Source organism: Salvia miltiorrhiza, chromosome 2 (assembly GCF_028751815.1).
Source record: "Salvia miltiorrhiza cultivar Shanhuang (shh) chromosome 2, IMPLAD_Smil_shh, whole genome shotgun sequence".
Classification (NCBI taxonomy): domain Eukaryota; kingdom Viridiplantae; phylum Streptophyta; class Magnoliopsida; order Lamiales; family Lamiaceae; genus Salvia; species Salvia miltiorrhiza.
The window spans coordinates 16,759,491-16,770,270 of NC_080388.1; the positions used below are offsets into that span (position 1 = coordinate 16,759,491).

The 10,780-nt window shown below is 41.8% G+C and overlaps 1 protein-coding gene across 1 annotated transcript; it reads left to right on the forward strand.

The window, feature by feature from the left end:
• Nucleotides 1-8,194: 8,194 nt before the first annotated feature.
• LOC131008065 (uncharacterized) lies at nucleotides 8,195-10,516 on the forward strand. The gene has a single exon (XM_057934966.1). It carries the CDS (start codon nucleotides 8,195-8,197, stop codon nucleotides 10,514-10,516), a length of 2,322 nt encoding a protein of 773 aa, XP_057790949.1.
• Nucleotides 10,517-10,780: the final 264 nt, after the last annotated feature.

A 10,780-nucleotide genomic window follows, 5' to 3' on the forward strand; every position in this document is an offset into this window, starting at 1 on the left:
TGTTCACAATCATGGCAGACAGAGACGGCGTCGGATTGAACAGGCTGCAATTGACAACCAAAACCCCAATTTCCTTGGGCTTGACACTAGTGTTGGCGAACAATTTGTCGAGCGCGCCGTACATGACCTCCTCCGCCTCTTCCCGAGCCGCCTGCATCGACAGCTACGGTGAGATAGAATGCATCGCCTCCGGCACGTAGGTCTCGTCGTCGAGGCCCGACTTCTCGAGGATCTTTCGCTGAAATTCGAGTGATGATTCGTTGAAATCACCGGTTAATCGGGAATGCTTCATGAATCGGAACACAGGACCTAAAGCCCCTTCCTCGAGGTCCCTGACGAAGAAGGCAAAGACGTAGAGGGTTTCGACGCGGCGGAGGGTGGAGAAGGTCGGACCAGTGGGGGGAGTCGGAGATCTCGGCGAGGAGGGATTCGGCGGCAGTGAGCCAATTCAAATAAAAAAAGGGGAAATAACACCAAAATCCGGGTGGTTTCGCGAAATTCGCATATTTCCCATAACCTTCAAAACATAGTGATTAAATTCTTAAACTTAATCCCGATTCTTATTTTTCCCTAAAATTTGATCGGCCCTTAAAATTATGATGACATGGCTGTCGAAAATCCACGTAGGATTAAATTTCTGGCGAAATTAGGGTTCTTCTATATGCCCCTCTCCTCTCTTCTCCTCCGGCCGCCGCGACCAGGCCGCCGGCCGCCGGCCGCCTCTCTCCCACTAACCCCTCTCTCCTCTCTTTACAGACCCCCTCTCCTCTCTTCTCATTTGGCCGCCGCGACCAGGCCGACGGACGCCTCTCTCCTGCTAACCCCCATCTCCTCTCTTTACAGATCCTTTCTCCTCTCTTCTCCTCCGGCCGCTGTGACCAGGCTGCCGACCGCCTCTCTCCCGCTAACCTCTCTCTCCTTTCTTTACAGATCTCCTTTCCATCCTCTCCTCTCCTCTCCTCTCTTCTCCTCCTACCGCCGCCACCAGGCCACCTCTCTCCCGCTAACCCCTCTCTCCTCTCTTAACAGATCACTCTTCTCTCTTCTCTTTTGGCCGCCACGGACACACAAGCATGAGACCGCCACTACTGTAACTCCCGCGAGGACCGTCGGCCTCGTCCTTCGCCTGTACTCTCTCAAACTGAAACACCCTCTGAATCTACCTCTCTGTTCACTCCCATCCGCCCTTGGCTGGGCAGCAGCGACACCGCCGACCGCCTTGTTTCTTCAACCAAACCAAACTCCCTCAACAAGAAGCTGAACAATTAAGGTCAAGGAAAAAATGAGAATCGAGCCAAACTTCAGGGATTTTGATGCTATTAGGTTAGACGCAAAACGACGTCGTTTAGCTTCTAATTAATCTACTCAGCATAAGTGTGCCACGTTGGTGACACGTCATCTAATTAATGGCTGGAAAACGTCATTAAGGGAAAAATGAGAATCAGAGCAACGGTCATGAATTTTAACACTACCACTTGAAGGTCAAGGGAAAAATGCGAATTTGGCGAAATCGAATGGCGTCAACTAACTGTTAGAGGCGAGGGCCCATTTGTTAAAAATTTACCACTTTGAGGGTTTAGTTGGCCCAACTTCGATTATAAGAAGCTAAACGTGATAAGGGCCACTATGATAGGGGCTTATTTGATACTTAACCCAAAAAAATATACTATATCGCTTTTGTTTCCAGTTTTTACTGCCCATGTGTTTTGGATATTTTTTCCATATATATTTGCGGGAATTAGAGGTGGGGTGGGGTACATGGGGTTGGGGGGTGGCAAGCTAATTCTTTTTGGAATTGAAATGAGAGTGTTATTTTTTCCTTTTTCTTTTTCTTTTCCTTTACTATTAATGTTGTTTTGCTTGTTTTTTCTTGTTAGTTTTTGAGGTAGCAGTGTGGATGGTAGTCCCCATATTCTGCAATTTCCAATAATATATGAATGTGAAAAATGGGTGTTTTTACGAGAATTATTTCTTGGTGGTTGATAATTTTGATCAGTCGCAGCCTCGGCTCACTGCCCTACTTAATTTTGGCATTAATCAAGAAATAATACACGATGGTACACACTAAATTATGAAATATGGATCTCATCTATATTTTTATAGGACAAGAATGAGACTAGAAAAATTTACTAAAAGTGCATTTATTTTTATGGATAAATTTATTCATGAAAAAGAATGAATAACAAAAATTTATGCCTTTAAATGTATTTTTTTCCCACATTTTATATAAAAAAGAAATTCACTATTTTTCCTTCCCTATTTTCACTTCAAGATTTTTGCTTCAACTCCTTGAAGCGAAAATAAATTAAGAATAAAAAATAGTAAACTTATTTTTTTGTGTAAAATATGGATAAACAAATGAGATATTTAAAGACATAAATTTTTATTATCCATTACTTTTAATGGATAAATTTAATGCACCATCATAATTATAGTTTAATTAATTATTCTTGTCATAGGACGAGTATTATTTAATTATTCTTGTCTTGCCACGGAGGCGTCTGCGATGAGCAGCAGCTTCTGTACATTTTTTCCAACTTCTGCTCTTTTACCCCCTCAGCGTTTGGACAGTCAACTGCTACCAGCGTACCAGTTTCGTATTTCTAATATATTATAATCCTCCTGATTTGCTCAAAAAAATATATATAATCCTCCTGTCTATCAAAGTTATATACGCTCATTTTCTCTTTCACGCACAAACTCTTATCAAAGTTATTACTATAATTTTAATCTAATTGTATCATGGCAAGCCATATGAACAAGAGCGCTGCTAAAACTTGCGCCGCCGCTTACGCCATTGAGGTAAGTTCGTATGAGCAGCAGCTCCAAACCAATCAAAATTTTGTCATGGCGTTTCTGGATCTGCGAAAAAACCTTACCGATAATGAAAAATTATTGGAGTTTGTCGACAACTACTATGCCGACACACTCAACACTCCGACAACGTCTCAACCCTACAAATAACTCTCCATCCAGTTTGGAAGTAAGTGATGACGATTTTTTCCACGATTTATCGTGTTTTTATAGGCAGCAGCAGATGATGCGAGTGACGCTGCGATCCTTGGACGACAGCTGCGGTGAGAAGCTCCATCGCATCGATAGCTGCAAGCGATCGGCGGCGGCGGCTTCAATCATGTTAGTGTGAGAGCGCAGTGAAGAAGCAGAAGCAGATCATCGGCGTTATGATGATTGGCGCTACAATCACCGTGAAAGATCTGAGCAACATTTATGTATTGTCTCGGCGGTTGCAGTTATGGCGGAAACGGTTAATAGCTTTCAGAATTTGCGAGGGAAAGCTAACGAGTACAGCCGGAATTTGACAACTTGTGCTGCAGAGTATTATGGTGATTAATACGGAGACGGTTTGGTAATAAATTTCGAAATATAGAATTTTGTTCTTGTTGCAAACTTGGGGTAAAATTGGATGAAATTACTAAGTACGTTTTAATTGGTTTGTGCTTTAGATGCAAAAGTACTTGTACGATTGATTTGTAATTATTTTAATTATTTTCTGATTTATACGTGTACTGATTGAGATGTATTGAGAAAATAATATTTATTAAAATGCTGAAATTCGATTAGGACGATATGCCTCCTGTTAGTCTATTATTATACGGTGTAACACGGTCAAGATCAGTTTTCTTCCAACAAATTAAAATCCTAGTTTTGCTTCCTCAACTTCATTTGAAGCGCAAAATATGTCCAATGGGAAGAAATCTCCAAAAAAAACATTACTTAAATTTTTTAATTTTTTATTAATAAAAATTTCCAGTTCTTCACTTTTATTTTTATTATGTTCCATATTCAACAATTAAAATTTAGAGCCGAAATAAAGTTTATAATCCGGCTTTCAAGCCGGAAGTGTTTGTATTCTTTCATCGTAAGTGACTTGCAACAACTATCTAATATTAAAAAAAAAAATTATTTGAAATTTATTTTAAATTGATTTAAAACTAAGTCAATTATACATTTTAAATATTTTAGTTATGCACTTTTAGTTTTAAATGCTATTGTTTCAATAGCTGAAATAAACTAACTAACTATACTTTACTATTTATATACACATTTAAATTTATTAGATTTTATTTAAATATTTATAATAAAATTATATTTCTATTGTATTTGTAATTTTTTTATATGATAATTGAGATAATATTTATTTTATAAAAATATATATAAACGTTTCGAAAGAATCGAGAATGGTTCGAATTCGTTGATTCGTCGACAACAGTCTCAGTATTAAAAAATTAAGATGGGATAGTTTCACACAATTAAGCTTTATTTAAATAATCTAATAAGATGCTAGCTGCATTAGATGAAAGTGAAGGGTAGGCAATTTCCCATTCCCGAATCCTGATGGACAGAGTTATTTGGGGCTTCAATAGAAAGCCTAGCCCAACCCAGTCCAAGCTCGCTACTTCACAATATTACTTGTATATGGAGCTTCTGTAAAATAATGAGAGAATAATATAGGCGTGTTTTATTTATTAGTTTATTTTAGATATTTATTTGTGTCTTTTACGGGTTTAGATGTTTATTAAATTTACGTGTAGGAATTAATGCACAGGGGTTTGTCATGTTCCCTACCGCTTTAGGGTTTTGTTCTCTAGGTCCCTCTAGGGTTTCCGTCCTCCTTTGGAGTTATGTCTAGGGTTTTCCTACCATCGTTGGCGGCTTTGCCTGTCCTCTTCGTTTTTGTTCTCTGGTTCTCTCATTAGTTTCTCTTTCCTGCTGTTTACTTTCCGGTTTTTTTTCTTTCTCCCGGTGTTTTGAGGGGAGGCTTTTGCTTTCCGCTTGACTGCCTCTGTGTGTAGTGTCGGCTTGTTTTGTGCTCTTGTTTTGTCTTGTTTGTGATCGCAAGTGATGGAGCGTGGTGGATCGTCAAGGGGTTATGAGTTGGCAGATGGTTCGGATGGGCGAACGGAAAAGGAATCTGAAGTCTTCGAAATTTTTGATTCTCCTTCGGATAGTCATCAAGATAGTAACACTTCGTTTTGTCTGGTGGGGCGTTTGATTAGCCAAAGACCTCCCCTCAATGGATTTCATCTTCTTGAAATAATGCGTAAATCATGGAAGACTCAATTTGCTTTTGACGCTAGGGAATGGAGGAAGAACCTGTATCTATTCACTTTCATGGATCAAGCTGATAAACACTGGGTTCTACATCGTCAGCCATGGCATTTCGATGGTAATTTATTTGCAATCGCCAGTTTAGATGGTTCTGCACAACCGTCAAATATCAGGATTGATTCGTGTAGCTTTTGGATCCGGGCTTATGATCTTCCGATGAAATGCCTTAATCCCACTGTCTTGACCAAGATCGCTGGCCAGATAGGAGAAGTTGAAGAAATTGACACTGAAGACAATTATATGGGATGTTTCGCTAGATTCAAAGCGAAAATTGATATCACTGTTCCGTTGATGCGCGGTCTCACGATTAAGTTTGGAGGACAGCAATTATGGATTCCTCTCAAGTATGAAAGTCTTCCAACATACTGTTACAAGTGCGGTGTTATTGGTCACCAAACTTGCAGCTGTGATATCGAGACCGAAGATGACGAGAATGGTAAACACTTTGAGGATCTTTTATATGGCCCTATCCTAAAAGCCTCTCCACTGAAACGTGTCAGACCTTTCTACCCAAAAGACAAACCTATACCCTCTAAACCAAGAGCTCCTGACTTTTCCACTACTGGTGGATCTACCCCAGCCTTTAACCCTAAAACCAATGCAAGCCACCAACACACTCTTACAAATATCCATTCTTTTGATTCCCAGATAGACGGGAAATCCAGTCCCGTTAAGTCTTCCTCCATCGCTTTTATCTCTAACACACACGTCCCTATAAAGCTCCCCCATAACGTGTCACCAAACCCCACATCACAAATTAACCCCACAACTGCCAAAATCCCCTCCCCCCCACATTTCCATGCAAAAACCTAAGGGTTTGGAATCTATCCACAACACTCATCCCGCTGAACCAAAGAACTCCTCAAAACCAAAACCCCCAGTGCCTATAACAACTACCAGATCATTTGAACAGAAAAATACCCCCCTTAGCAAGTCTCCCGCTGACCTCCCCAATGATGGAACTGGCTCATACACTCCTACTCATATCCTCATAAACCAACTCCAACAACCTTTAACAGCAAAACAGAAGCCCCTCCAGAAACCTAACCCAAAATCCCCACCTAAAAAACAAAAATGGCATCGCCATTCCCGCATACCCAATAACTCCCGTCCTGATCCCAGAACTCCCATTGAAACACAGCGGAAGCGGAACTTAATGGAGAATGAGAGTGGTGAATCCTCACTCTTTGACGTCTCTATCGAACTGGTTCAGAAAAGACTCAAAGGCACCCTTTTGGATGAAAAAACCCCTACAAATGCGCTATCGGCGGAGATTGCTTCGGAGCAATCCCGCCGGGCACAATGAATTGCCTTTTTTGGAATTGTCGAGGGCTTGGGAACCCGGAGACAATTCGTCAATTAGTTTGGTTAAGCAAACATAAGAAGCCCGACGTAGTCTTCCTCTCGGAGACAAAACTAATGAATGGTGATTGGAATTCGGTTCTTGGAAAAATTGGTTTTACCAATGTTATGGTGGTGGATTGTGATTGTTCTGCTGGTGGTCGAAAGGGAGGTCTTGGTCTTCTTTGGGCGGATGACTTATCTGTGAGTCTTAAGTCATCGTCCAGCCATCACATTCTTGTTGCTGCTGATGATGGTTTTCACCCTCCTTGGGACTTTTGTGGTATTTATGGATGGAGCAGGAGTGAGGATCATTTTCTCACTTGGGATCTCATGGCTTCGCTTCTCCCTTCGGTGGCAGATAGTTGGATATGTGGAGGGGATTTCAACGAAACGTTTTACCACTTTGAAAAACGTGGTGGAAACTCTAAATCGGAAGACAGGTTGGAAGCTTTTTGATCTGCTTGTGAGCTGTGTGGGCTATCTGATTTGGGTTTTGTTGGAGAACCCTTCACTTGGACGAATAATCAGAGCGGAGTTGACAACATTATGGAAAGGCTTGACAGAGTCCTCAGCAGCGCTAAGTGGATTGATTCCTATCCGGGTTTCGAAGTAGCTCATCTCCTTCGCAAATCTAGTGACCATTGCCCTCTGTTGCTCACTCTGGAAAAGGCTGAGGATGATTCCCAGCTTCGTAAGAAACCTTTCAGATTCGAGGCCATGTGGTTGAAGCACAATAATTGTCTTGATTTCTGTGAGAGACTGTGGGAGTCGGGTGGTGAATGCAAGACGGTGGAGGATACCCAGCTCAAACTAGCTGCTATGGGACCTGAGCTCAAAAGTTGGGAGAAATTCAATTTTGGACATATCCGGAAACGTTGTGCAGATATCCGAAAGGATTTGGCTAGACTACAGGAGCCCAGAAATGAACCTTCCTCGAAAGATGAGCAAAAAGTTCTTGAGAGTGAGTTAGATGACCTCCTTAAAAAAGAAGAAATCATGTGGAAGCAACGATCTAGGGCGGATTGGCTTGCTGAAGGGGATAAAAATACTGTGTTCTTCCATAAGGTGGCGGAGGGCAGAAAGAAACGTAATCATATCAAAGAAATTCAGAAAGGGGACGACACTGTCACTAGGAGTAACTCTGAAATGGACGAGATTTTTAGATTACATTTCCAGAAGCTCTTCACCTCGGGCCAAACTCAGAATCCTGCGGAGATCCTCCAGGCTATTGAACCTACGGTTACTGATGAGATGAACAGGGACCTTTCTCGCCCCTACACTCAGCTGGAGATTGTTCAAGCACTTAAGCAATGCACCCGCTTAAGGCCCCGGGGCCGGATGGTATGCCTGCCCTTTTCTACAAAACCGGTTGGTCTTTCTTAAAACGTGATCTCATTCTCTCTCTTCTTAGTGTTCTGAATAATGGGGCAAGTCCTGAGTCTATTAATTCCACTTTTATTTGCCTCATACCCAAGAAGAAAAAATGCTCTAACCCTGCTGATTTTCGTCCTATTAGCTTATGTAATGTGGTCTACAAGATTATTTCCAAAGTCATTACTAATAGGATAAAATCTTTTCTTCCGTCTATTATAAATGAGTGTCAATCTGCTTTTGTTCCTGGAAGGCATATTACTGATAATGCTCTCTTAGCGTTTGAGATTTTTCATATGATGAAAATTAATAAAGCAAAAAAAAAGGCGTCTTTGCTTTCAAGCTGGATATGGCCAAAGCCTATGATAGGGTTGAGTGGAATTTCTTAGATGCTATGATGAGAAGTATTGGTTTTAGCTCTTCTTTTGTGGACCTGATCATGCGTTGTGTGACTTCTGTTTCCTTCAGTATTCTTGTTAATGGTTCACCTGGAGAGACTTTCATTCCTAGCCGCGGTCTGAGGCAAGGAGACCCTCTTTCACCGTTTCTTTTCTTGTTTTGTGCTGAAGCTCTTTCAGGTCTTCTCAGGAAAGCAGAAACGCAGAACCTTATTCATGGTGCTCGCCTATGTCGATCTGCGCCCAGTGTGAGTCATCTGCTTTTCGCTGATGATTGTGTTATCTTTGGACGTGCCTGTGCAAAAGAGATTCGAACTGTTTTAGATATTCTTGGCCACTATGAGGGAGTTTCGGGTCAAAAGGTGAATTTAGACAAATCTGCTATTACTTTCAGTGGAGGTATTACAGAAGACATCAAGGTTGAGTTGGCTAACCAGTTGGGGGTGAGATGTGAGACAATACATGGAAGCTATCTTGGTATCCCAAGTACTGTGGGTCGTTCCAAGACTGAGATCTTTCAGATGCTTGTTGATCGCACGAGGAAAAAAACTAAAGATTGGAAGCGTCGGTTTCTGTCGGGGGCTGGAAAAACAACACTCATCAAATCTGTGCTACAATCGATCCCTTCGTACCTGATGAGCTGTTTCGCATTGCCGGATCAGATCTGCCATCGACTTAATAGTGTGGCAGCAAGGTTTTTCTGGGGTCAAAAGAGTGAGAAACGTCGTATTCATTGGAAAAGTTGGAGGAAGCTTTGTGGTCCCAAAAATAAAGGAGGGCTTGGTTTTAGGGACCTCCATCTTTTCAACAAGGCTATGCTAGCTAAGCAAGTGTGGAGGATTTTGCTCAATGACTCTTCGATGCTTGCGCGCTCTCTTAAAGCGAGGTATTTCCCAAGGTCGGATATCCTCCTAGCCAATAATGCTCATAATCCATCTTACGCTTGGAGAAGCTTATTGGTAGGTCGTGATCTGTTGATCAAGGGATTGGCTTGGCGTATTGGAGATGGCGCTCGAATCCGTATTGGTATTGATGCTTGGATTCCGATTGGGGATGGTAATTTCCGGGCTGCTACTGTTCCTTTGGAGTGGAATAATACAAGAGTGTTTGAGCTCCTCCTTGATACGGGTCATTGGGATCCTGCGAAGCTCTCTCTGTTTCTCAGTAATGAGGAGTTATGGAAATTCTCGAACCATCTACAACCAAATCTCACTGCTGCTGATCGACCTTTTTGGCCTTCTGGGAAATGTAACTCCTATTCTGTTAAGTCTGGATACGCCCTTGCTTATAATCTCAGAGAAGCAAATGAACCGTCGTCGTCCGGAGGGAATGACCGTCTGTATAATTGGATTTGGAATCTAGAGGTGATCCCTAAAGTCCGCCTCTTTCTGTGGAAATGTCTGGTTGAAGCGCTGCCCACTTCTAGAGCTCTGCTCTCAAGGTCCATTTCTGTTGATCCTTCATGTCCTCGATGTGGCGAAGACATTGAGACTGTGGAACACGCTCTTAGAGATTGTAGCTGGACTCGTTTCTTTTGGTCGGCTTCTCCTCTTCGCCTTCCTCCAACGCCAAACGAAGAGATTTGTACTATCCCAGATTGGTTTGAGAAGATTAGAGAGTCAAATGAGAAGGATGTCCATAAAGTTTTTGCTAATTTGATTTGGACGTTGTGGTACGCTAGGAATTTACTTGTGTTTCAGGGAAAGATCTTAAGCCATCAAGAGTGTTTTGACATGGCCAAACGCACCTTCTGGACCAAGATTACGTGTATGCCGGACTCTAAACAGCCAAATCCTCATAAGGTCTGTCGGAGTAGGGACAGCCAACTGGTGGTGGCCTGCGACGCTGCTGTCTTGAATGGAGTAGGGGTGGGGTATGGAGCTGTGGTTACTAGTGCTTCCGATTCGGTTGAGTGCTGTGGTTTTGGCTTCCTACCTGGGGCGTTTTCTGTGATTGAAGGCGAAGCTGCTGCTATGCTTGAAGGAATGCGGGTGGCTGTGGATTACGGATGGGATGATTTGATTATGGAAACGGACTGTCAAGATCTTTTTTGGATGCTTACAAATAGGAATGAAGACAGATCTTACCTTGGGGATGTTCTTACCAGCATCTGGGAGATGGCTAACAATCTGAGATCAGTTGAATTCAGTTGGACACCAAGAGAAGGAAATGCAAAAGCAGATCGTCTGGCCAAATTTGCTTTACTGTCTAGGGCTGAGCCCTCTTCTTCGTTTTCTTTTCCTAATGTAACCGTTAACAGCTCTTTGGTTTAATGATATCCCTTTTTTCTCTCAAAAAAAAAAAATTTACGTGTAGGAGATTTATTTACGTATTTTGTAACTGAATTTTGATAAGTAAAAATTAGGGTATTTTTTCTCTTCTCCCGAGTTCTACTGTTCTTTCTTTCGGTATTTTAGAGAGAATCACAAAATTTTACATTTATGTGCGTTGGTTTATGATATTTTATAAATACAAATACTTTCTCTAAAAAATAAAATAAAAAATAAATACAAATACTTGCGTGCGACTTATTTCAT